Source organism: Geotrypetes seraphini, chromosome 2, assembly GCF_902459505.1.
Source record: "Geotrypetes seraphini chromosome 2, aGeoSer1.1, whole genome shotgun sequence".
NCBI lineage: Eukaryota > Metazoa > Chordata > Amphibia > Gymnophiona > Dermophiidae > Geotrypetes > Geotrypetes seraphini.
Window position 1 is genome coordinate 17,280,967 of NC_047085.1, and position 27,515 is coordinate 17,308,481.

The following is a 27,515-nucleotide window of genomic DNA, read 5'->3' on the forward strand; positions in this document are numbered from 1 at the left end:
AAGTTTATTACTTAGTGAGTTTTATTATTGAAATTCTATTTTACAAATATTTGTATTTTTTTTACTGTATTATTGAATTTCGTCGATTGTCCAGCTCTTTTTAGTGTAAACCGCCTAGAACAGGGGTGTCCAATGTGAAAAATAATAATAATAACTTTATTCTTTTATACCGCCATAACCAAAAGTTCTAGGCCAGGGGTGTCCAATGTCGGTTCTCGAGGGCCGCAGTCCAGTCGGATTTTCAGGATTTCCCCAATGAATATACATGAGGTCTATTTGCATGCACTGCTTTCATTGTATGCTAATAGATCTCATGCATATTCATTGGGGAAATCCTGAAAACCCGACTGGATTGCGGCCCTCGAGGACCGACATTGGACACCCCTGGCCTAGAACTTTTGGTTATGGCGGTATAAAAGAATAAAGTTATTATTATTATTTTTCTCCAGTTCCTCTTTAATTTTGTTATACTCTTGGGGGTCCTTTTATCAAGCCGCGCTAGTGGGGTGAGCGCGTCGGAAATCTCAGCACTCGCTAACCCCCGCGGCCAGCTAAAAAACTGCTCAATGCGCAGTATTACACAAATTAAACCCCCTACCGCAGCTTGATAAAAGGACTCCTTGGTATGTAAACAGTAGGTCTTTACTGTCACTAATAGAGTTATTTTCTTTTACTATTAAGTTTATATTGGTTTTGTAAACCGTCCTGATCCGAGAAGGCGGGCGCTATATCAAGTTTTTACATAAAGATATGCATTTCAAATAATTATAACAGAAATGAAAGGAAAACAGTTTTTTTTTTCAAGTTGTTTTTTTTTTTCAAATTTCATTAGGATTTTATATACCGCCTATCAAGGTTATCTAAGCGGTTTTACAATCAGGTACTCAAGCATTTTCCCTATCTGTCCCGGTGGGCTCACAATCTATCTAACGTACCTGGGGCTATGGAGGATTAAGTGACTTGCCCAGGGTCACAAGGAGCAGTGCGGGGTTTGAACCCACAACCCCAGGGTGCTGAGGCTGTAGCTTCCCCCGCCACTGCGCCACACACTCCTCCAAAACAGGGTAGCTACGGAACTTGCATGAACCATGTTAGCCTGATCGCTCTGTCAAAGAAATCTCTATAACACGACAAGTTCGCAGCAAGTTCTTTCGTGCACGCCATCTCATTGTTAACGTAAAAGTAAAGCCTTACCTCGAAATCTAGCTCAGCGTATCGAGATTTTCTTCTCTGGAAATAAAAGAACCCAAAATATTGCAGTTAATGGTAAAACAGAGGGATGGTAGCGTTCTTTTTTTTTTAACTAGGAAAATATTCCCACATTTTTCATTATCCTTCCCCCCCCCCCCCCACTACCTCTCGTCCATCAAGTCATGCAGAGACGGCGTTGGAAGGTGCCAGAAAAGGCCGTTTCCGTCAGATCTGGAATGCTGAATCTCGTTCTAAGGAGTCACTGTTTTGGCTACGAGGCCTTGCCTTCTTGGCACCCCAACCCCCTGCCAAGCTCACGAGCCCAAAATAAGCTTGTAAGCTCAGTGGCGTAGTAAGGGTGAGCGGCGCCTGGGGCGGTGGGGCCCCTCCCCCTCCTGCCACGCACGTGTCCCCTTCCCTTTCCCAGTACCTTTTTAACTTCTCTGGCGTGAGCAGCATGCCCGCGTCGGTGCCGGCTCGCCCTTTGACGTCATTTCCTAGGTGCTGGTTCCGGAAGCGACATCGGAGAGCGCGCCGATGCCAATGCAGGCAGCCACCTCACGCGGGGGAAATAAAAAAGGGAAGGCAAGGGGTGTGCGCTCGCCGCGTGGAGAGGAGTTAGTGGTAAAATAACATGGCCCAGTGATAACTAAGAAAACAAGCCTCTTCGTTTACAAAGGTGCGCTAAGCTTTTTAGCATGCGCTAAACGTTAACGCGTGCATGTTATCCTATGAAGGCGTTAGCGGTTAGCGCACATGTTGATTTAGCGCACGCTACATCCATGCTAAAACGCTTAGCGCGCCTTTGTAAAAAGAGGACCAAGGGGTTGAGGCAAAAAGAATTATCTCACTAAATAAAAATAATAATAATACACTATTCTTGCTGGGGGAAGGACATCATACAATTTCTTTAATTAATTTTGTATCCTGTTCTCCCTAAAGAGCTCAGAACGGGTTACAGGTTAACATACATAGAGGGGCATGATCAAAAGAAACGTCTAAGTCCGTTTTGGGCCTTTGTCGCTAGTCGCTCAAAGTTGGCCAAGGGGAATGTCCTTTCCTGAAAAAATATGTCCAAAATATTACCCCCTCCACGAAAAACGTCTTGCTGGACGACCAACCTTTTGATCATCCAGACCGCTAAGTCATCTATCGTTATACCCCATTTTCGTCTAAAAATTTGTCCCAAGTCAAAAATGCCCAGAACAAGACCTTTTGGATGTGGGCGGGGTCAGCAAAGTGATGGACTCTCAACCCAAACATTGCACCAGAGTAGTGGAGTACCTTACAAGGCTCTGCTGCGAACTTCACAAAAAGGGTACCACATAAACATCTCACCACAACTCCCCTATAGGTCATGGTGAGCCCCCCCAAAACACCTCCAGAACCTACTAGACCCACCTGTCTACCACCCCAATAGCCCTTATGTGGCAGTGAGGGGTGCACATGTTTCACCATGAATGCAGTGATTAGAGTGGCTTATGGGCCTGGGTCCTCCTCTCCATGGTTCACTAACCCACCCCCCAACACCACTTAATCCACCTCTGTGCAGATCTACTAGGCTTTCCTATGCCAGGCTGTCAGGTGTTGATGTTCTGGAGTCAGATGTCTATGTTTTTATTACGATTTTTATAGTGTTGGGTGGGTGGTGGTGGTGGGGGGGTGGCAGTGATCACTGGGGCAGTGTGTGTGGGTCTGTACTTTGTGTCTGCATAAATCAGATGGCAAGCTAGCTCCCAGGGAACAGCCCCCAAGCTTCCAAAATGCACAGAGCAGGCTGACTCAGCAGGTACACCTGGGGGTTGTCCTGTGATCTCTAGACCGCCTGCGCACAGTCTGTGTCCTCTCTCAGGCAGAGTAGCCCCAAATTGGGGAACTCTAGGCATGAAATGGATAAAAAAAAATACCCCCAAATAATAAAATTGAACAGAGCAGATCAGAATACACCTTCTCAGTTCGCCTGCAGAAGGAAAAACTGGAGAGAGCACTATACTCACTCACTTTTTGCCACTTAGACCTGTTTTTACATGGCCTAAGTCACAACGTACAACTTCCATCCAGGCAGCCTCGTTAAAATTTAGGTTATACTTGCAGTACAAGTAAGTTTAGATCAGCCTATGTCCTGCCCAAATCCCGCCCTTACCACTCCTCCTAAGACACCCCTTTTAGCTCTGGTCAAACAGCAGCACTGACAAGGCCTAAGTCATTTTTAGGTAAGTCTAAAACCTGTTTCAATTATTGGCACTTGGACGACTTGTCTTACTGATCGTCCAAGTGCCAACTTAGGCCGGTTTTTAGACGTATTTATTTTTTTTATTACGAGCCCCCATAATATACAGCTAACATGTTAAAATTTGCCATAGTGCAGTCCAAGATTTTTTTGATACAAGTCTTTTCCTAATTCGACACCAACTTTTAAATATTTTCTGTTTCGTGTTTGAAGAAAATGATTGCTTTCCAGAAGGCCTGACGTGAACTGCGCAATTACAATGTGGTGTGGCTACCACCGCTATACATATCCCCCTCCCTTTTTTATACAACCATAGCGCAGTTTTTAGCACCACGGCGGTAACAGCTCTGACTCTTATAGAATTTCCTATGAGTGTCGGAGCTGTTCCTGCCACGGCTGATGCTATAAACTGCACTACGGTTTTGTAAAAAGGGGGAGGGGGGGAATAGGTAGGGGTTACCACCTACAAGTTCCCTCTAACTCTGCCCAGAGGTGGACTGACAGTGACCTGGGTCCCCAGACAATAAGAGTTATTGGCCCCTAACCACCTATCAAAAGTGATTTATATATATATATATAAAAATGTATGGACCACCTAAAACTAAGTAGTTTACAGAAGAACATACACAATGAAAAAAAGCATATAAATGAAGGACATTGTCTATCATACTCTGCTTTCTATCTGTCATACATTACATAACCATGCCTATGCCAATTAAGATCATAAGAATAGCCTTACTGGGACAGACCAATGGTCCATCAAGCCCATCACGGTGGCCAATCCAAGTCACTAGTCCCTGGCCAAAACCCAAGGTGTAGCAATATTCCAGCATCTCAAAAAATAGCAAGATTCTGGAACCCCAATGAGAGTAACATTCCAGAACTGTGATGTCATAATGGCTCAATTCACAGTGTCTCAGAGCCAACCTCATCAGTGATGTCACAATTGCTTGATTGTCCTATACCTGGAACATGTAAGAGCATAAGAACAGCCATACTGGGTCAGACAAATGGTCCATCAAACCAGTAGCCCGTTCTCACGGTGGCCAATCCAGGTGGCCAAAACCCAAGGAATAGCAATATTCTTCTATGCTACCGATTCAGGGCAAGCAGTGGCTTCCCCCATGTCTTTCTCAATAACAGACTATGAACTTTTCCTCCAGCAAATTGTCCAAACTTTTCTTAAAACTGGTTACGCTATCCGCTCTTACCACAATTTCTGGCAACACGTTCCAGAGCTTAACTATTCTCTGAGTGAAAAAATATTCCTCCTATTGGTTTCAAAATTATTTCCCTGTAACTTCATCAAGTGTCCCCTAGTCTTTGTCATTTTTGACGGAGTGAAAAATCGATCCACTTGTACCCGTTCGACTCCCCTCAGGATTTTGTAGACTTCAATCATATCTCCTGTCAGCCTTCTCTTTTCCAAGCTGAAGATCCTGGAAAAGAGAAGGCTGAGGGGAGATATGATTGAAGTCTACAAAATCCTGATTGGAGTAGAACGGGTACAAGTGGATTGATTTTTCACTCCGTCACTTCCAGCATATTACATGAAGGCATCAGCATATAGCTGAATTTTCAACAATTTTTTGAAATTCACATACTCTGTGCAGAATCACAGACTCCCTGGAAGGGTTTTCCACAATTTTACACCAGCAATCGAAAACAAAAGCTTTCCTCTTTGTATGGAGTACGCTCTGTTCCCTGTCCACTATCAGCTTCATCCAATGGTCAGACTAGCCCTGCTACAAGATACTGCTAATGTGATTAAAGTGATTTTTCCTGGTACTATTTCTATACTACCATTTAAAATTGGTCGTCAGAGGAATTATAGGGTCAATATTAAGCAGGACCCATCCACATAAAACCTCTGAATATCAAGACAGACTGCATCAGTATTGCAAGGGTAGTCTGGGAGTACGGCTTAGGTGGAGTTGGGAACTATTCAGCTAGCCGTGATTTATAGAGTTTATGTATCATAGAAATATGATGGCAGATAAAGTTCAAATGGCCCATCTAGTCTGACCATCCACAGTAACCATTACCTCTCCCTATCTTTAAGATATCCCACGCGACTATCCCAGGCTTTCTTGAAGTCTCTGTCTCCACCACCTCTTCTGGGACACTGTTCCATGCATCTACCACCTCTTAACTTTATCCTATGCCCTCTCATTGCAGAGTTTCCTTTCAATTTAAAGAGACTCGACTCACTTGCATTTACATTGCGTAGGTATTTAAACGTCTATCATATCTCCCCTTTCCCGCCATTCCTCCAAAGTATACAGATTGAGATCTTTAAGTCTGTCCCCATATGCTTTATCACGAAGACCACCAACCATTTTAGTAGCCTTCCTCTGGACCGACTCCATCCTTTTTATATCTTTTTGAAGGTGCGGCCACCAGAATTGTACACAATATTCTAAATGAGGTCTCACCAGAGTCTTATACAGAGGCATCAATACCTCCTTTATCCTACTGGCCATACCTCTCCCTATGCAACCTAGCATCCTTCTAGCTTTCGCCGTCACCTTTTCAAACTGTTTGTAAACCTTAAGATCATCACATACAATCACACCCAAGTCCCGCTCTTCCGTCGTGCACATAAGTTCTTCACCCACCTAAACTCTACCATTCCTTCGAGTTTTTGCAGCCCAAATGCATGACCTTGCATTTCTTGGCATTAAATTTTAGCTGCCAAATTTCAGACCAATCTTCAAGCTTCGCCAGGTCTTTCTTCATGTTATTCATACCATCCGGTATGTCTACTCTAGTGCAGATTTTGGTATCATCTGCAAAGAGGCAAATCTTACCCTTCAGCAATATCGTTTATAAAAATGTTAAAAAGAACAGGCCCAAGAACAGAATCTTGAGGCACACCACTGGTAACATCTCTTTCCTCAGATCGATCTCCATTGATCACTACCCTCTGTCGCCTTCCATTCAACCAGTTCCTGACCCAGCCCATCACTTTGGGACCCATAGGGTCTCTTATAACTCAGTTATTCCAGATCCCCATCTTATATTACACCTGTGTGTTATAAGAGATCCTACGATCTGAGACATAAGAAACTTCCCCCAGTAAGTGTAATGTATTATTATTATTACTGTTTAATGAAATCATTTTTTCGCCATTCAGAAGGGCGATTGGCGAAATCTAAAAAATTTGTATAGCTTACCGAGCTTATGCTTCCAGACAGATTTCCTAGGGCATCAGGCTGCCCAGTGGTATAAATTAATATCTGGTTATATGAATAAGAAACCAAAAACAAGTTTGAGAGATATTTTGAGCATTGAGAATAAGCAGCAGATTTCTTCTATTCAATGGCCATAGATTTGGTCTTGGAGGATGAGATGTACAGCATCAGCATCTATGAGCCAAACTTGGGGTTTTTTTTGTTACCTAGAAGTTTTTGGACCCTTGTTAGAGTAAAAAAGTTAGATAGTTCTAAATCTAATAGATGCTGGCACTGTCATCTCGATATAGGGACACTGGATCATTTATTATTCTATTGTCCTTTGACACTCAATTTCTGGAGATTTATATAGGGACATATTACTCTGATTCTGGAGACGGTGGTTCCGCTGTCATATGAAGCGGTAATATGTAGGACGTTGTTATCTCCTACATCTCCTGGAGACAGACATAAAAACTGATTATTGGATATAATGACGGGGGTAGCCATCCAAATGATTACGAAAAATTGGAAGAATTGTGACCGCTTAAATTTCACTTTTTGGTGGCATTCGTTATGCTTGTGCTACAGATACGAGAAAATGGTTTCTGAACAAGGGGGTAACAAATGGTTTAAACGAATATTGGGTCCATTGACCAATTTTATTGAGTCTAATTGAATGCTGTTTCCCTTTTTCTCTGATTATCATTTACACATCCAGGGAAGGGGGGTGGGTGGGAGGGAGAGGGATAGTATATCGGGACTGGTTTATTGAAGATATGAAAGTACTATTGTATGGTTATCTTGAATACATTGAAATCAGTGGGGGAGGGGGTAAAAATTATTCTTATGTATTTTACTGATGGTTGTAAGTGCTGTTTTTTAAGTAACTTGTGTGAATTCTTGTATGCACTGTTTTTAGATTGAAAATGAATAAAGATATATTAAAAAAAAGAGTATCCCTCCTGGGTTGGCCACCACATGACTTGCCACAGTTGAAGTGCACTGGGGATGTACATTTCTTAGCACGCATCTGGGGTCCTTTTTACAAAACTGAATTAACCCACGGATTCTTTATAAGTACCTGCCCTACATGCTGCCCTCCGATGTCAGAGGGAAGGCTTCTGAATCAACTGCAGGCCGTGTGCAGGAGCCGCGGCCTGCGGCTTTGTGAAGAAAAACAAGTGTGGCTGGAAGGAAGGAAGAGGAAGGAGCTGTCCAGAACAGGTAAAACACCTATGTCGGGTTATTCACAATGAATGTGAGTAACATAATTTTGTATGGACTGAATATCCAATATATCATCATATTCATTGAGGATAGCCAGAAACCCTGAGTGGCTGTGAGGCTGAGGAGTAGCTTAATGGCGAGTACAGTGGGCTAAGAACCTGAGGAACGGCACTTTATCCTCCACTGCCCCAGGTACAAAATAAATGATGATCCCATTAGGGACAGAAAGGCACCTGTATATAATTCATTAACCTTTATTTGAGAAGCCCTATATTCTGAAATATCAAGAATAATTCAGTTCCTCTGTAGGCTACTCCATGTAGAATTTTCTCATCATCTCTATGGGGTGACGGGCCAAAAGCGTACGAGACTTCGGCGCGCTGACATTTCAGCGCAAACAAATCGGCGCAAGACCCCAGCGCACCGCCTAAAAAGTTACTTTTAAAGAGCTCCGAAAGGGGTGCGTTGGGGGGGAAACCCCCCCTTTACTTCATACTCTTCGTGCTGCCGTTGGGGAGGGTGTGGGGGGTGCAATCCCCCCACATTATAGGGAAAACTTAACTTTTTCCTAAAAAATCAGGAAAAAGTTAAGTTTACTCTAAAATGGAGGGTTCCAACCCCCCAACTCCCCCCCCAATGGCAGCGCAAAGAGTATGAAGTAAACTGGGGAGGTTCCCCACTCACACCCCGCGTCGAAGCTCTTAAAAAGTAACTTTTTAAGCAGCGCGCTGGAGTCTTGCACCAATTTGTCTACGCTGAAATGGCGCGCTGAAGTCCCATGCGCGAATGACTATGAATCCTCTGTGGGACCTAGCAGATTAGATCTGCTGCTTGGTGAAGTGGCGACCAGAAATACATAGCTTTTATTATGTTTTCTTAATAGAAGGCAACGTGTTTTGAAGGCTGTATGAGCACGACCTTCAAAAAAAATGGATCGGAAGGGGTGAACCCCACCATTAACATTGCAATTGAATAATAATTTTCAACTGCAAGCAGTCCACTGCTTACCTCCAAGGAGCTCATGGAGAGAGTAGAGATGGTTTCGCTCTTAGACACCAGTCCAGAATTCCCTGAATCTCCCGTGTCACTCAGGCTGAGGGGGATTTGTGACTCGCTGGAAAGGTTATGTGGCTGCTGGTGTGGGGAGCTCTGGTCCTTGCCCAGTTTCCCCCTTGCTTCCCTGGGAGGGCTTTTCACCATATAGCCTGGTTCAGTCATGCTGAGGTGTATCAGCCTGGTTTGAGGCATGTGGTCAATGTTTATACTGTATTTGCCCTCATCCTTGGGCTTAGCCCTCAAACTAGAAGTGTTGGTCGGCAGGACAACGTAGCTGGTGTCCAGTGATTGCTCCTGAGCTCTACTGAGCTCCGAGTCCAGCTTTTTGAAAATGTCCCCATCGCAGATATAGACGGATTTGGGTGGTTGAATTTTATCCTTTTTGAGGGTGAGCGTGTGGTTGCTGTACTCGTTCAAATTGATGCCTCCAAAGTAGTGTGGGGATCCTTGAAGGTGCATTTTAGACACATTGGATGGAAGACTATGAAAGTTGGAGGCTTTCTGATGGTTGAGCTTCAGCTTCTCCTCGTCCGGGAGAGATGGGCGCTTGAAAGTCCCGGTGAAAGTTGAGGTCCTCGTGCCAGTGATGTCTTTATTCAACACTAGAGAACAAGCACAAGTTTTAATGATATGGTAGAAATGATCGCCAAAAATAGCCAGATTTTCAATACCACTCTTTGGATGGAGGCCTCCACTGAGGCCCCAATTGTGTAAACAGCACCTAAACATAGGCACCGAGGAAGGTGGTGCATAGTTGCTGTCAATTATCGGTTAATCGGCATTTATAGAATCATGCCTAAATTGGACTTAGACACCCGGTAGGTGTAGAAATCTTAGGCGTCCCTTATTTTTGCCACAGTTTTCTTGGCCTAAATAATAATAATAATAATAATAATTTTATTCTCATATACCGCCATACCCAACGAGTTCTAGGCGGTTTACATCAATTAGGTTAGGATCCGCATTGACATACAGATTTACCGATGCCTAAATCCATTTTAGGCACCTACACGGAAAATACGCCCAAAAGCCACCCTTAACCATGCCCATGTTCTGGTGGGCACCAACCGATAGGCACTTATCTAGCAATTAATTTTAATTTAAGCCAATTATTGACCAATTAAGCTTGTTATCCATGCTGATTAAGCTAATTAAATAACTAACCCCCTTCTTTTACAAAGGTGCGCTAAGCTTTTTAGCGTGCGCTAAATATTAGCGCATGCTAAACATACGCTAAACGCTAACACATGCATGTTATCCTATGGACGCGTTAGCAGTTAGCGCACGCATCGATTTAGCGCATGCTAAATCCATGCTAAAACATTTAGGGTTCCTTTTACTAAGCTGCGATAGCGGTTTTAGCGCGCGCGTTAGACCCTAACACCAGCATTGAGCTGGCGTTAGTTCTAGCCGCATAGCGCGGGTTTAGCACGTGCTAAAATTCTGCGTGCGCTAAAAATGCTATCGCAGCTTAGTAAAAGGAGTCCTTAGTGCGCCTTTGTAAAAGAGGGCCAAAGTTAGACCCGTAAATCGTCTAGGCACGGCAATTGGGTGACCCGTCAAATGCGCGCAGGACATTGGCGCGCTGACAATTGCGTGCAGGGCAAATGCATGCTGCCCTATTGCCTTCCCGTTTGCGCTCTGAGGGGGGGGTTGGGGAGGAAACCCCCAATATGTTCAAGTTGAGGGTGTGTGGGGGGAATCTCCCTCACTACACTTACAACTCATGCTCTCCTCGCGCGAACTCGAAGCTTTCCCTTTTCCGCTCTGAGAGGGGTGTGGGGGGGGGACCCCCCCCACTACAATCAGGGAGATGCCAAGGCGCACTCAGTTGTACCATTGCTGCAACCCCCCCCCCCAATCCACTTACAATTTCACTCTGAAGGGAAGGCAATAGGATAGCGCGCATTTCTCCTGCATGCAAATGTCGGGGCGGGATTGTCAGCGCACCAATGTCCTGCGAGCTATTGATGGCGTACCATCAATTTAGTTGCTTAATTGTAGGTATTTTTTGTAGAATCTGGACCTGAACATCTTCATAGCGTGATCAGCAGTAGAATTTATCCAGATAGTGTCAGAATTTAATCTGTTGTTTATTAAAACATTTGATATCCCGCAATTACAAAAAAAAGGTCCAAGCGGCTTACAATAAAACATAAAGCCATTCCAAATAAATTCCAAATAAAAACAGAATTTAGACAGATGCATTTATCCCCCTCCCCCTTTCACAAACTGTAGCGTGGTTTTCAGCAGCAGGAGCCGCAGCGGTAACAGCTTCGATACTCACAGCAATTCTATGAGCGTTGGAGCGGTTCCTTACTGGGTCAGACCAATGGTCCATCAAGCCCAGTAGCCCATCTTCAAGGTGGCCAATCCAGGTCACCAGTACCTGGCCAAAACCCATGGAGTAGCAACATTCCATACAGAACGCCTAGGAGTAGCAAGATTCCGGAATCTCAGAGAGTAACAAGATTCCAGAATACCAAAGAGTAGCAACATTCCACGCTACCGATCCAGGGCAAGCAGTGGCTTCCCCCATGTCTTTCTCAATAACAGATTATGGACTTTTCCTCCAGGAACTTGTCCAAACCTTTCTTAAAACCACTCTCACCACATCCTCTGGCAACGCGTTCTACAGCTTAACTATTCTCTGAGTGAAAAAAAATGTCATTGTTCTGGCTTAATTCAATTCTCATTTTCAGCTGTCTTTGGCGATTGATACACCTTGGTACGATTTAGGTTCTATTCATTTTTCACATAGTACTTAAAAGTTTCAAGTTTTATTTAAAATTTGATTAATCGCTTAATCTTCTTAGCGATACACCAAAAATAAAAAGTTTAAAACCAGTCAGGGAGGTGCAATACATGAGACATGGACTTAACACCATTTTCTCGTTATATTCCTTTTAATAATTATTTCTGCATAAAATAGTTATTTTATATTATTGTCCTTCTTATCACATATCATGTTTATATATTTTTTTTACATTATGTTTTTATATCATGTTTTAGTATATTCATTTTATACTCTTAAGCATTTTTAACGATGATTTTAGTCTATTTTAATTGTTTATGTTTCCATAATATTTATTTGTTACACTACTTATTTTCGGTATTACCATATATACTCGAATATAAACTGACCCAAATATAAACCGAGGTAACCTTTTTCCCCCCCCAAAAAAGGAGGAAAAAAGGTTGACTCGAATATAAACTGGGTGGATTTATATTCAAGTGCCCTGCTCTGCCAGGCTCTGCACCCAGCCCACCTCTCTCCATGCCCTACCAACTCTGCACTGTGCCCCCCCGCCCCCCCTCCTACCGATGCCTTGCAGGCCTCCACCGAGCTGGCTGTAATCCTGGCAGTCCAGCAGTGAGCTGGGATAGGAAGAATCCCTCCCACCTCCTGTCCTGGCTGACTAATAATTCTCACCTCCTTCCCACCTCCCCGATTAATAAAAAGTGTACCTTTAAAATCCCTGGTGGTCCAGCAGTGAACCGGGGCAGAAGCGATCTTCCTACACTCCTGCCCTATGCACAGCCGCTATCTGAATGGCTGCCACGAGTTCTCGCGAGACTGCAGGAACTCGTGAGGTTGCTACAAGAACTCATAGTTAGGAAGATTTCTCCTGCTGTAGTTCACTGCTGAACCACCAGGGATTTTAAAGGTACACATTTTACTTATCGGGGAGGTGGGAGGGAGATGAGAGTTGTTAAAGTCATGTGGGACAGGAGTTAGGAGAGATCCTTCCTGTCCCGGCCCACCACTAGACCACCAGGTCTTATGGCAGGCCCGGTGGAAGCCTGTAACAGGTTCGGGAGGGGGGCAGGTAGGCGCTGACCCCAATATAAACTGAGAACCCCATTCTTGGACCTTTTCTTGGCCCCTAAATCTCACAATTTATATTCAAATATATACGTTATGTATGTTCATTTTAGATATTATAAAGTTCCCCTGAGAAACATAGACCATGTCGGGTCAAGTTGATTTGCATGAATAAAGTCTATTTGGAAGAATGCCTCCTCTACGTGAGTTTCATTGTGGACATTTCCCCGGTTGCTGTTTGTTTTGATTGTTTTTTTAGCACAGCACAGGTTCAGTAAGAATGAGATGCAAAACATAAAAATATATCCATAGCAGATCATTATCATACAAAATGAATATCACAATGAATATCACTGGCATTATCTTTCCTCCTGGAACATTGGACCATTAACATCCCCAGGATGCCTCTTGAAGGGGGCTAGTGCTGAAAAATGTAGGCACCTTCCAGGGCCTTAGAAAACAGCACCTGCATCATACCTACAGAGGTGTCGTACGATGCCTAACGCCATTGTAGGTGTGCCTAACACCAGAAATGGCGTTAGGTATCGTAAAGCGCCTCAGTAGGCGCGATTCACGTAAGAGGTAAGCAACGGAAATGTAGGCCTTGAAAACCCTGGCTTACGTTTCCAGCCCCTACCTTTTCCAAAGCCGCGATTCGTGCAATTGGCGACCATTTATAAGGCAGGTGTCGTCAACTGCCCCATTTATAGAATCTGGGCCTATTAGTCAAGTCTCCACCACGCCAGCCATACAGACAGCCAAACATGATGCAGTCTCACATGTCATCCACCGAGTATTACTGACAGTATTTAACTTACAGTCAAGATGTCTGTTTGTCTCCCGAGCTGCATCGCACCCTCACTTGCAGCACGTAACAATAATGTCATCTACAACACAGGAGTTGCCGAAGCTTCACCTGTCTTTTCCATTGGCGGGATACAGACCATAGAAGTTTGTCTGGCATCGGCCTCAGTTCCCCCATGCTGGATTTGCCTAATCTCCTGTCAGTCTTTTGCCCTTTGCAGGACACAGAGAGGGCCATTTCCGAAAAGAATGTCTAAGTCCAATTTGGATATTTCCCGCTAAACGTCCAAAATTGGAAGCACTGAAATATCCATTTTTGAAAGCTGAACTGTTAGATATTCAAAAAGTAATATATATATATTTTTTTAAATTGTCTGCGTGGACGTCTAAGCCGACAGGCCGTCCAACTCTTAAGGCGTCAAATTTTATACCTCGTTTTCGCCCACAGAAACATCCAACTTGAAAACATCCAAATCCAGACCATTCGGATGTGGAAGTGGCCATCATTGTGATGGACCGGCCACACAGACATGCCAACAGAGCAGTGGGACACCTTAGAGGGCACTGCTGTGAACTTCACATAAAGCGTGCCAGAAGTACATCTCACCATATACCCCTTATAATTTATGGTAAACCATTCAAAACTCCCCGATACCCTACTGGACCCATCTTTCTGCCACCCCCAATAGCTCTCGTGGCTGCAGGTGACACAGTGGTCAAAAGCTGTTTCTATCGTCTAAGAATGATCAGCAGTCAACCGGGACAGGAGCCATCCTCTTTGAACACACTGATTCACTCATTAGTGATTTCCTGCATTGACTATTGCAATGCCCTTTACGAGGGCATTACAAAAAAAGAAATAAGACGCCTTCAGATCATTCAAAATACCACTGTAGAAATCATAATTAACGCAAGAAAATTCGACCATGTTTCTCCCTTATTGTACAAAGTACATTGGCTTCCAGTAGAACATAGAATTAGCTACAAAATCTTGCTATTAACATTGAAAACTCGTCATAATAATCAACCCAAAATTATAGGCAGACTCCTTATTCCCCATAACTCCTCTAGAACTCTTCGCTTCATGACTCAAAATCTGCTCTTGGTTCCATTACTCAAGGTTATTAATACAATGAGATCAAGTATTTTTTACAGTGACTGCTCCCTCCCTTTGGAATTCCATTCCTAACTATCTACGTGTAGAACCTTCTTTGAATCAATTTAAAACAAAGTTAAAAACATTTTTATTTGTCGATGCCATTGAAACCCATCTGTCCTTATAAGGGCGAAAACATGCCGTCTTCCACCGCAGGAACCCTTCCCAATGTATTTTACTATAGTTCCAATTTTTTTTCCTTGTGTTCCTGTTTGTCCTTGCTTAAAACGTCCTTGGATGTATTAACAACCCCTAAAGATGTCTATTAATTTTAAATTTGTATTATAGTCATCACATGTTTTTCCTACAATTGTATACCGCCTAAAAGTCTGATTTGGCGATGTAAGAAATTTTAAATAAACTTAAAACCTCACACTTTCCACCATAAATGTAGCGGGTAGGGTGGCTTATGGGCCTGGGTCATCCTCTCTATGGTTTGCTAGCCCATCCAACTACATCAGATGAAAACGTGCTGTTATTAAGTGTGGTTGGGACCACCATTCAAACAAACATAACTGAAACTAGATAATTAATAAAAGCCAAAGTGGAGAAAAAGAGACTTCAGTACATTGGTTCATGGACCCATAAGGCGTCCTTTGGAACCAGTATCATCATGGATCTGTACAAAAACCCCACACAACAAAAATAAGAACATAAGAATTGCTGCTGCTGGGTCAGACCATAGTAACATAGTAACATAGTAGATGACGGCAGATAAAGACCCGAATGGTCCATCCAGTCTGCCCAACCTGATTCAATTTAAAATTTTTTTTTAAATTTTTCTTCCTAGCTATTTCTGGGCAAGAATCCAAAGCTTTACCCGGTACTGTGCTTGGGTTCCAACTGCCGAAATCTCTGTTAAGACTTACTCCAGCCCATCTACACCCTCCCAGCCATTGAAGCCCTCCCCTGCCCATCCTCCACCAAACGGCCATACACAGACGCAGACCGTGCAAGTCTGCCCAGTAACTGGCCTAGTTCAATCTTTAATATTATTTTCTGATTCTAAATCTTCTGTGTTCATCCCACGCTTCTTTGAACTCAGTCACAGTTTTACTCTCCACCACCTCTCTCGGGAGCGCATTCCAGGCATCCACCACCCTCTCCGTAAAGTAGAATTTCCTAACATTGCCCCTGAATCTACCACCCCTCAACTTCAAATTATGTCCTCTGGTTTTACCATTTTCCTTTCTCTGGAAAAGATTTTGTTCTACGTTAATACCCTTCAAGTATTTGAACGTCTGAATCATATCTCCCCTGTCTCTCCTTTCCAGTGGTCCATCATGCCCAGCAGTCTGCTCACGTGGTGGCCCCTAGGTCAAAGACCAGCCTTCAATCGAGATCAGCTCTACCTGAGTACATTCCGGTTCAGCAGGAACTTGTCTAATTTTGTCTTGAATCCCTGGAGGGTGTTTTCCCCTATGACAGCCTCCGGAAGAGCGTTCCAGTTTTCTACCACTCTCTGGTTGAAGAAGAACTTCCTTCCATTTGTACGGAATCTATCCCCTTTTAACTTTAGAGAGTGCCCTCTCGTTCTCCCTACCTTGGAGAGGATGAACAACCTGTCCTTATCTACTAAGTCTATTCCCTTCAGTACCTTGAATGTTTCATAAGAACATAAGAATTGCCGCTGCTGGGTCAGACCAGTGATCCATCATGCCCAGCAGTCCACTCACGCGGTGGCCCTCTGGTGAAAGACCTAACTGAGACTAGCCCTAATTGCGTTCTTTCTGGTTCAGCAGGAACTTGTCCAACCTTATCTAGAATCCCTGGAGGGTGTTTTCCCTTATAACAGCCTCCGGAAGAGCAGTTTTCTACCACTCTCTGGGTGAAGAAGAACTTCCTTACGTTTGTATGGAATCTATCCCCTTTCAACTTTAGAGAGTGCCCTCTCGTTTTCCCTACCTTGGAGAGGGTGAACAGTCTGTCTTTCTCTACTAACTCTATTCCCTTCATTATCCTGAACGTTTCGATGATGTCTCCTCTCAGTCTCCTCAGTCTCCTCGGTCTTCTTATCTTTTTTCTTCAGTTTGTGGAAATTTTCATAAAGGGTCCACAGCAATAAACTTGAAAAGTGATGGCAACAACAGTGTGACGGAATGTCTGCAACTGCCGCAACCACAGCAGTAATATTATATCTCTAAGGCAATGCCCGGAACAAAATTCACTTATCTCATAAAGGAGTCCTTTTACTACGGCGCGCTACAGATTAGCGCGCTAAATTCTAACGCGTTCATTGTATTCTATGAGGACATTAGCATTTAGTGCATGCTAAATCGGTTAGCGCGCCTTCGTAAAAGGACCTATAGTGTGTCCAATCCTCTTCAAAAGCACTTGGACAAGCTCCAAATCTTCTCCCGACAGGGGTCCTCCTGTTTCGCCAAATGGCCCATCCAGTCTATCTATCCGCAGTAGCCATTATCTCTTCCTTTCTCTAAGAGATCCCATGTGCATATCCCAGGCTTTCTTGAATTCAGACACAATCTCTGTCTCCACCACCTCTTCTGGGAGACCGTTCCATGCGTCTGCCACCCTTTCTGTAAAAAAGTATTTCCTCAGATTACTCCTGAGCCTATCACCTCTTAACTTCATCCTATGCCCTCTCATTGCAGAGCTTCCCTTCAAATGAAAGAGACTCGACTCATGCGCATTTACATCACGTAGGTATTTAAATGTCTCTATCATATCTCCCCTCTCCCTATTGGCTGAGGCTCTTAACATTTGCATCTCCTCTTCCTATAGGCTAAGGCTCTGTGCATCTGCATTGTGAGGTCATAGCTGCCCATCCACAATAACCATTATCTCTTTCTCTCTCCAAGAGATCCCACGTGCCTATCCCAGGCCCTTTTGAATTCAGACACAGTCTCTGACTCTACCACCTCTTACGGGAGACTGTTCCACTCATCAACCACCCTTTCGGTATAAAAGTATTTCCTTAGATTACTCCGGAGCCTATCACCTCTTAACTTCATCCTATGCCCTCTCATTGCAGAGCTTCCTTTCAAATGAAAGACTCATGCACATTTACATCACATAGGTATTTAAATGTCTCTATCGTATCTCCCCTCTCCCATCTTTCCTCTAAAGTATACAAAGCTGCCAAATTTCAGACCATTCTTCAAGCTTTGCTAGGTCTTTCTTCATGATATTCACACCATCCGGGGGGTCTGCCCTATTGCATATTTTGGTGTCATCCGCAAAGAGGCAAATCTTACCTGACAGCCCTTCAGCAATATCACTTATAAAAATGTTAAAAAGAACAGGCCCAAGAACAGAACTTTGAGGCACACCACTGGTAACATCTCTTTCCTCAGAGCGATCTCCTTTGATCACTACCCTCTGTCGCCTTCCACTCAACTAGTTCTTGACCCAGGCTGTCACTTTGGGACCTATCCAGAGGGCACTCAGTTTATTTATTAGACATCTGTATGGAACACTGTCAAAGGCTTTGCTAAAATCTAAATACACCACGTCTAGCGCACTCCCTCTATCCAGTTCTTTGGTCACCCAGTCAATGAAATTGATCAGATTTGCCTGACAAGACCTACATCTAGTGAATCCATGTTGCCTCTGGTCCTGTAATCCACAGGATTCCAGGAACTTCACCATTCTCTGTCTTAGAAGCATTTCCATTAATTTGCTTACCACAGAAGTCAGACTTACCGGCCTGTAATTCCCAACTTCTTCCTTACTTCCACTTTTGTGTAGCGGGATCTTTCTATCAGCTACAGTAAATGCCGAGTAGGGGTTCCATTTTCAACTGCAATCCTCTCAATGTTGTGATGGAATAATTTAGACATATGCAAAGTTACAAGTACTATGGCTGATGGCAAACAAATAGTGGAGGCAAACAGGCAACTTCTAAGCTGTTCCAGCTGTGGCTTTCACCCACAGCCCTCTCTGCTGGTCTTGTTGCTTTGCCTTTCCTATAAAAATTGTGGGGGCAAAACTGGAAGTGGGTCAGACAATAAGTCTAATGTTCTCCCCAGGTCGAGGGTCTCAATTTCAATGAATACTGAAAACATAAATTATTGATTACCGTTGCACATTTCCAAAGATAATTTAACTAGTAAATTTTAAAAAAAGGAAAATCGCACACAGTTTGACTTGCAAACTGGGCCACTTGCTCACCTGTGATGTGCTCACCTGATCTACAAGCCAAGTCCACATCCTTCTCAAAGTCAGTCTACAAAGAGAGAAAGAAAGAAGCCGGTCAAGGGGTCATTCATCGTAACCATTCAAATATTCAACGCTGCTCATTGTTGCTAATGGTACTGGGATGAGCTAGAACAGTGATGCCCAAATCTGTCCTGAGGAATCCCCCAGGGAATCTGATTTTCAGAATATCCACAGTTAATATGCGTCGGAGAAATTTGCATATGGTAGTTTGGGTATCACTGGGTTAGAATAATTCCTTCAGTCAATGACTCCCTTTTCATTCAGCTTAACACTGTGGTGCCTAAATCTGGCATCAGACCCCCAGGAAGGGAATGGTAATCTTCATAGCCAGGATGACTATTAATGTCCGTGCCTGTCTAGGTTTGGTCTTGGGAATCAGGTTATTCTTCCAATTTGATTACATTGAAAACGAGGCCTTTTTTGGAGAGCTGGGGGGGAGGGGACTAGATTTGAGAAGAGCTGATGAACAGGATACACAGAGCCATTTATGACGTTAAAGAGTTGCCAAGCCATGTCACCATCGTATGTGTAGCTCTAGTAGGGCTGTCACGTAACACAACATTGAGAGGTTGGACTGCTTCTAGTTTAGGCCATTTGCATTGATAGACTCACAGTGCTGCTCTTCCTAGAGAACCTTCAAATACAAGACCGTAGATACAGTGGCATAGTAAGGGTGAGAGGCGCTTGGTACGATGGTACCTCTCCCCCACTCCGTCCCCGATCCCGCCTGCCACGTGCGCCCCCCTTCCCTTCCCCCGTAACTCTAGTTGAAGTCAACAATGTGCTTCTCACAATCCTGTTGGCTCTCCCTTTGACGTCACTTCCTATACGTGGCACCCGGAAGTGACGCCGCCGAGAGAGCCGACGGGGTCGCAAAGAGCACATTGTTGACCACCGCGACCAACAATTTCAACTAGAGGTCTGGCGGAAAGGAAGAGGGCTTGCGTTGACGGAAGGAATGGGAAGAGGCAAGGGGGGCGTGGAGAGGAGGCGGGGTGCTGGCGCCCCCATCAATATGGCGCCCAGGGCTGACCATCCCCCTCACCCCCTCCCACTTTACTATACCACTGCATTGATACAGTGGAGCAAAATCAAAGGTTTCAGCTTACTCCAGGTGATCAAGGGCAGATTGGACCAGTCCTGCATGCAAAGGGAACCGCATAGAACTCTTGTTGGTTATGCAGTCTAGAAATCCGGTGTTATGTTATGTTTTAGGTTCAACCTATCCCTGATGTCCCAGAGCCACCTTGCTAGACCCAATAAATCAAGACGGGATCCATTTCAAACCAAAATTTTAGTTTCAAAGTTGACATCACTCGCTCTTCAGTAGTCGCTCAAGGTAAGTTGCCTTCAAGTCGAGTAGGTGTTTTCCTGTTCCTAGAGGACTAACAATCTGTATTTGTATCTTGAAAAATGGAGGGTTTCCCATAAGCCCAAAGAGTCACAGTGGGATTTGAACTGGGTTCTCCTGGTTGTCAACCTGCTGCTCGAACCATTAGGCTAATCTTATCCCAATGCAGTTTGGCTGTTGCCCATTATCTACCTTGCTAGGAAATAGATCATAATTTTGGAGTGTACAGTCAGGAACCACAGAGGAATCCACCTGTGGCGGTGGTGCCCCCAACGTCCTCTTCTCTGTGACCCCCCTGCTTCTCCACGCCCCCCACTCCACACTTGCGCTCTCCCTTCCATCCCCTCCCCAATACCTCTAAATCTTTGTCAGTGAAAGTGGCTTTTCTCCAGTTTTGGATCTCCCTCAGATGTCACTTCCTGGCCCCTTGACCCGGAAGTGATTCAGAGGGAATCAGGCTGGCATGAGTAACAGGAAGAAGTTGCTTGCTCTAGTGAAGATCTATAGAGCTACGTGGTGGAGGGAGGGATAGTGTGAGCGCCCCAACCGACATGGCGCCTGGGGTGGTCCGCCCCCCTCCCCTCTTACTGCACCACTGGAGGAAGCTCCTGGTCATTAAAGCAAATCCTTGCCTCTTTTTGTTGAGATGATGTACAACGATAATCCACAATATGATAAGAGCAGAGGGAGTCTTTGGCTTTTGTTCAGGTACAACACATGGCTAGTATCAAACCCACAGTTGCTGTTTGATTCCTCGATACTTTTAAGGTTACAAACTGACTCTATTTATTTCATAGGACAAACCAATCCAGTCTGATTTTACCTCAATGCAAACACACATGCAGATATGTACATGCAATGTGTGTGTGTATGTGTGTGTGGAGGGGAGGGGGAAATCCAAAGCCCGTATCAGCCTGCCCTGTAAAATTACTTTCAGCTAATAAGCCCAGATACTTTCAAGGAACTGCTTCCAGTTTCAAGCAAGGTTTTTACGTAAGCTACTCCGGGTCATATTGAGATGAATGGGGTACAAATTAGAGCCTGACAAAATTTCAGTTTTAGATTTGGTAAGAAAACCTGCAATTTAGATTCGGCTGTGCCCCAGCATTTTCGGCTGAAACCGAAGCTCTGCCCACAACCAATAGCGGTGACCACTCTTTGTTCCGGATCAAAAGCATCGCCCCCTCACCACCTGTAGGCCCTCCATGACCTACTTAGACACTCTGGTGGTCTAGTGGCCTACCAAGGCTTCTAAGGCTACGGGAGGACGCAGCAGCCATTTGGGATCACTCCTGCCTCAACAGTGCTAATAGACCATCAGGGCTTCTAAAGTAGAACTGGGGAGGCCTATGGGTGTTGGGAGGGGAGCACTTCTGGTTATGGGGGGGCCTCTTCCTGTCAAAGGAACTGGGAGTTTATGGTCCGCTTTTGGTTGGAGGGTGGGGGGCTGCCATACCAGTTACAGTTGGCCAAAACTATGCAATAAATTTTGGTTGCCCTCTAGTACAAATGCCAAGACAGAAATATAGCGCTTGTGAGCGATATGCACTGACATCATGTATGGTTTGCATATTCAGTTGGAAGCACAACAGTGCTATGTCTTTGCATGAGTTGCAGAACTGGGTTATGTTTAATAGTAAGATACAATCAGGAAATTGCAGATGCCGTTAGACTAACTCCCACCTAAACTGGTGCATTTCCAAATGTAAGCATGGCTAAGGTTGTCAAATTTTACTATAGTAAAATCTGGACCCCCCCTTAGATCCGCCCCCGGGCCCGCCCAGTACAACCCATCCCCCGCCCTGCCCCCAGCCTTGCCCCGCCCTCGTTGTCTGTCCTCTAAAAACGAAATACAGTGGTACCTTGGTTTGTGAGCATAATTCGTTGCAGAAGCATGCTCGTAAACCAAAGCACTCATATATCGAAGTGAGTTTCTCCATAGAAAATAAGAGAGACTTGGATGATTCATTCCACATCCCCAAAAGACCGCCCCCCTCCCCCCCCCCCCCGAGGTCACTGGCGCTGCTCGCTCCCACCCCGGGAACCAGCTCCCACCCCAGGAACCGGTGGGGTGGGGGCTCGCATATTGAGTCAAAATTTGCAGGAGTGTTTTGCTCATCTTGCAAAACACTCGCAAACCGAGGTTTGACTGCAATGAATTTCCGATCTAACAGTGAGAGGAAGTTTATCCCAAATAGTCGGAGCTTGATAACTAAAAGAAGCACTAACCCCCTCCTTTACTAAGATGCGCTATGTTATCCTATGGACATGTTAGCAGTTAGCGCACGCATTGATTTATCACGAGCTAAACCGCGGGCAGACTGGATGGACCATTCGGGTCTTTATCTGCCATCATCTACTATGTTACTATGTTAGAGCACCTTAGTAAAAGAGGGCCTAAATTGACAGAATAGCTTAATTGATTTAGGCGATGGAAATTGTAAACAGAATTGATTTCGTTGTTTATGACCCGGTCTACCGATCATTAAGGACACTATGGTCCCCTTTTACTAAGGTGCACTAGGCATTTTAGTGCGGGCGAAATATTAACGCACGCTAACACGTCCATAGACATATAATGGGCGCCTTAGCGTTTAGCGCCCGTGTATATTTAGTGCATGCGTATATTTAGCGCGCGGTAAAATGCGTAGCTCACCTTAGTTAAAGAGGGGGTTAATCTAGCAAATAAGAAGGCGCTAGGCCATGTAAAACATTGGAAATTAATACACAGAGCTTATAAGTTATCCTAGCAGAAAATGGGGTAACCAATGTAATTGAACGAAGCACGGTGTAGTCCTTCCATTTTTGGGAATCGAGAATATAACTCTTAACTTTTTGAAGAGTTTGGAATCTCTTTAGGAGTCTTGTAGTACAGCCAAGATAAACTAAGGCCCTCTTTTGCACAGGCGCGCTAAGCGTTTTGCCGCGGGCTTAGCGCGCGCTAAATCGAGGCGTGCGCTAACCGCTAACGCGTCCATAGGATAACATGCACACGTTAATGTTTAGCGCACGCTACAAAGCTTAGTGCGCCTAAGAGGGGGGTATGTTACAATAATCCAATTGCGAAAGAATTAATGACTGGACCACTAGTGAAAATGCTGAAATATCAGGACATTTTCTGACTAACCTTAATTTCCTTAAAAGCCCAAAAATGGTTTTAGTCACTAAACTAACCTGAAATTCTATAGTTAACATATTATCTAGTTCAGTGGTTCCCAACTCTGTCCTGGAGGACCACCAGGCCATTCGGGTTTTCAGGCTAGCCCTAATGAATATGCATGAGAGAGATTTGCATATAATGGAAGTGACAGGCATGCAAATCTGCTCCATGCATATTCATTAGGGCTAGCCTGAAAACCCGATTGGCCTGGTGGTCTTCCAGGATAGGTTTGTGAACCACTGATCTAGTTGATTACAAGTAGAAACGTGTTTAGTTATATCAATGAGTTGCATTGACAGGATTTGGCCATACTGGACTACAATGCGTTCAAGAAGGGTACGGATGGCAGAAAAAGAGAAGGAACTGAGATTATAGAGGAATCAAATGTCAACGTGACCTAAATGCAGAAAGCATGGGAGAAAGGAGGTGGCACTGTTACAATATTTTGGAAAAGGAGAATGATTTTCTCTACTACGGATCACTGCTCTGCATATTGCTGGTTTAAGATCTTGCCAAAGACTTGGCCAGAAGGTGGGGATGAAAGGCAGGATGCTAGTTATGGATGCAGAAGAATGAAGGATTCCATCTGCAGAATCAATTAGAAATAGAATGAACCTGGATTTCTTTCGGGGGACTCTGCTCTGTCATACAGTAATGAAACACAAAAGCAAAGGGGCAATACAAGAGTGCATTTCTGTTTTCCAGGCAAGCATGGGTTTAGCAATAGCAATCATTATCTAACAGTCTGGTTTCAGATAACAGCCAAGGCAGAAATGAGTCTTGTGAATGCCCAATGTTCGTAAAATCAGGAAATAGCTCAAGGAGGAGCTGGTAGAGGGGACCATATGGATGCACTAGAAAATCAATGGGTGAAACTAATAGGACAGAGAGAGCAAGAACAAATCTTTATGTTATGAAATAAAACTAAATCAGTTTTTCAAAAGAGGTGGCTAAGTAATTTGGGGCACAAAAAAAAGGAAAAAAGAATATCACCACAGATTTTATTGAAATACTGGCCACAATGATTATACGAAGGTGATTAGGAGGCAAACGGTTAAGCACTTAGGTCTGGATTCTATAAACAGCACCATTATCGGCAGCCATCTTATAAATGGCCACCGATCATGCGTCAGTCACGCGATATCGCCATTTATTGAAACTCAGCTTCGGAAAAGTTCCTAACATGGAATAATGCAGATCCTTTTTCTTATCTTTGTACTCTCTAAGACAGTGCTTGGTTTGGATTGCTCGGATATCAATCAATCACGACAAAGATGTGATTTGCACTAATGAAGAGGCATATTCATTTTTGCTCCTGAGATCGTTGGTGGGCTAATGTACCCGTTGGCGCTCTTTGGAATACACCCAAGACACAAAATTGGAAAGGAACTCCAAATTCATTTTCACTGGCACCAGATCATTCATGTGCCCAAAGACTTTGGGCATCCCTTAGATAAGAAAGTAGGAATCGGGGGGGAGGTAGCGAAAGAACACTTTTGTGTTAAGTTGAGTGGATTGGAGTTTGGGCCAGAAAGACAGGGCTATCACCAAGCTGTGTTGAGAGGAATGCAGGAGGTTGGACCAGGATGGAGGAATGCAAGAGACAGCTTAGGGGCATAGTTTTCAATACAGGCTACCGTTAAGATGTGTTACCATTAATTCAAGCTATTTTAGCTCAGTTCCTAATTAATGCAGTGAGATCTAGTTACTAATAATTGGAGTTAACAGTACAATAACACACATTCACGGAATAGAAACATAGAAAGTGACGGCAGATAAGGGCCATGGCCCATCCAGTCTGCCCACACCAATGACCCTCCCTTACCTCTCTCTGTGAAGAGATCCCACGTGTTGATCCCATTTAGTCTTAAAATCAGGCACACTGCTGGCCTCAATTACCTGTAATGGAAGACTATTCCATCGATCTACCATATTCCCAACATTCACCACATTCCCATTGCAATATCTACCAGAAATATGGTGTCTACTAATTTTTGGGGTCATATATCACAGCTATTATTTCCAGTGGAAAATAGTGACTGCCATTTTAAATAAGACCCCTTTGTAAGTCTAAAGGTATTTGAAAGCATAAACCAGCTCTGCAACTACGTCAACCGCAAATTTCATTATCTGTAGATCATACTCTGTAACACATCAATGGAGACTTAAATAAACTTAGCCAAAGAAGTTGCTGGAAGCTCATAGGCTGTCATTGAAGGGAGATGCCATCTCGATGGGTATCTACATAAAGGGAACTGAATGGACCTGTGATAACAAAGCTTAAGTCTATTGCTTAGCTGAAAATGATCATTAAGATTTCCCCTTCTTCTGAATAATAGTAAAGACTGAAGAGGAAGAGACAGCCATCATATTTAAGCACATAATGATTCGAAATTCTTATTATCCTTGATTGAGGAGTGTACCATTAACTGAGCGTGGCCATTCTGGAACGAACTGCCCGAGTCCCCGTTGCCTTCCTCCTGACGATCCACAGCACGACATTTTACAGCATCCTGGACCTGCGGAATGGATCAGAATGCAAAAGTCAGACGTATTTTCTTATCCACCCTCCTCCTCAAGACTCCTGATGCTTTCTTTCAGAGTCTCACTGGGGTGTTAACATGCGCGGGCTTCTGCATTTTCAGATATTACCCGAGAAAGCCACAAACCGAGACGTGACTGTTGTTTTGAAAAATGAAGGAACTACCATACTGCAAGCAGATGGGGTTAAAGCCAGTAGCATTGGTGGTTTGGAAAAGTTTCTATAGAAGAGGCTCATTAACACTTATGCTCTGTAAGTTTGGGAATGAGCAATTTATTTATTAAAAAATTTATAGACTGCATACAACAATGCGGTTTACAAGTCACATACATAAAATCTTGTTTCCCTACGATTTCCACATATAACGTAGACATGGCTGGACAACATCATAGACATCCCCCAATATAAAATATAAAAAATCAAGGCCAAACCACACACACATCAAATGAAATGATAAATTCTACGGTAAATACCCACACCAGTTCACATTAGCATTCAAAGAAAGTCTAATACCATCAATTCAGAAATACAACATGCTTTAAATTATACATTACTGACAGGGAAATCGCAAGAGGATATTATCAAAGGAATAAGCATTAGCATAGGAAGGGATTGGCAAATAATTGTGTTTTCAGCATTTTGTAAAAGTTCATCCTCCCAATACAGAATCGCAAGATACCAGGCAGGGCATTCCATAATTCTGCACCAGCCACATTGATGCTCCGATCTTAACATGGATAAATCGACATTCTTTCCTCCAAAAACTTAATTTCATCCCATTTTCAGATCTGAGCTCTCGTTTCGGTTTATAGGTTTCAAAAAATTCTTGTAAGTTCCTTGGAGAAGTACGATACGATGGAAACGTATTCCCCCATCAGGGCCTGCCAGACCCTTTTTCCAAGCAACCTGGATTTTGCCAGGGTCAGAGACAAGATTTCGGGATTAGCTCTTAATTTCCAAAGTTGTTCTTTAGTTGGTTCTTGAATTTCACTCAAAGCAAACTAAAAGGCTCACCTCTCTATTTAGCACTGACAACCCAAGGAAGAAGACCCTTTTACCTAAGTTTCAAGTTAGTCTTGGTTTATGCCTGTCTCTTAAATCAGTGTTTTTCAACCTTTTTACACCTATGGACCGGCAGAAATAAAAGAATTATTCTGTGGACCGGCATCGGTCCGTGGACCGGCGGTTGAAGAACACTGGGCTAAGTCGTGGGCCAGACCCCGCCCATCTCTACCCAATCCCCACCAAAGACCCCGCCCCCATAATAGTACTAATTGCACCTTGCATGTCCCGTGCCTCATCTGGAAGCCTTCCCTCTGACGTTGCAACGTCAGAGAGAAGGCTTCCGGTTCAGGCGCAGAATGCCCGTAGGAGCTTTGTGCACCGAATCAGTGAGGAAGAGGGAGCTGGCTCGAAGATAACGCCGCATCGATCGCACCGTGGACCGGCGGTTGAAGAACACTGTTTTGGGCCTGATGCACGTGCTGGCCCTGTGGACCGGAAGGAAATTTTTGTGGACCGGCACCAGTTCATGGACCGGTGGTTGAATAACACTGTCTTAAATCCTTCTATTTTCCTATTTTATACATGTAAATTTCTTAGAAACCTTTTATAAGC

General features: G+C 44.0%; 1 protein-coding gene across 5 annotated transcripts in view; it reads right to left on the bottom strand.

Annotated features, from left to right (window-relative positions):
- Positions 1–27,515, bottom strand: part of ADGRB1 (adhesion G protein-coupled receptor B1) — a 525,063-nt gene that overhangs the window by 24,413 nt on the left and 473,135 nt on the right. For 2 of the 5 annotated variants that reach the window (XM_033935216.1, XM_033935213.1), the window contains 4 exons: positions 25,780–25,875; positions 18,813–18,852; positions 8,833–9,482; positions 1,195–1,230 (listed from right to left, as the gene is read on the bottom strand). In XM_033935216.1, coding sequence (XP_033791107.1) covers positions 1,195–1,230; positions 8,833–9,482; positions 18,813–18,852; positions 25,780–25,875 — 822 coding nt within the window. Of the gene's footprint in view, positions 1–1,194; positions 1,231–8,832; positions 9,483–18,797; positions 18,853–25,779; positions 25,876–27,515 lie in introns of all 5 variants that reach the window. The other 3 variants (XM_033935215.1, XM_033935212.1, XM_033935214.1) reach the window with 2 other exon arrangements.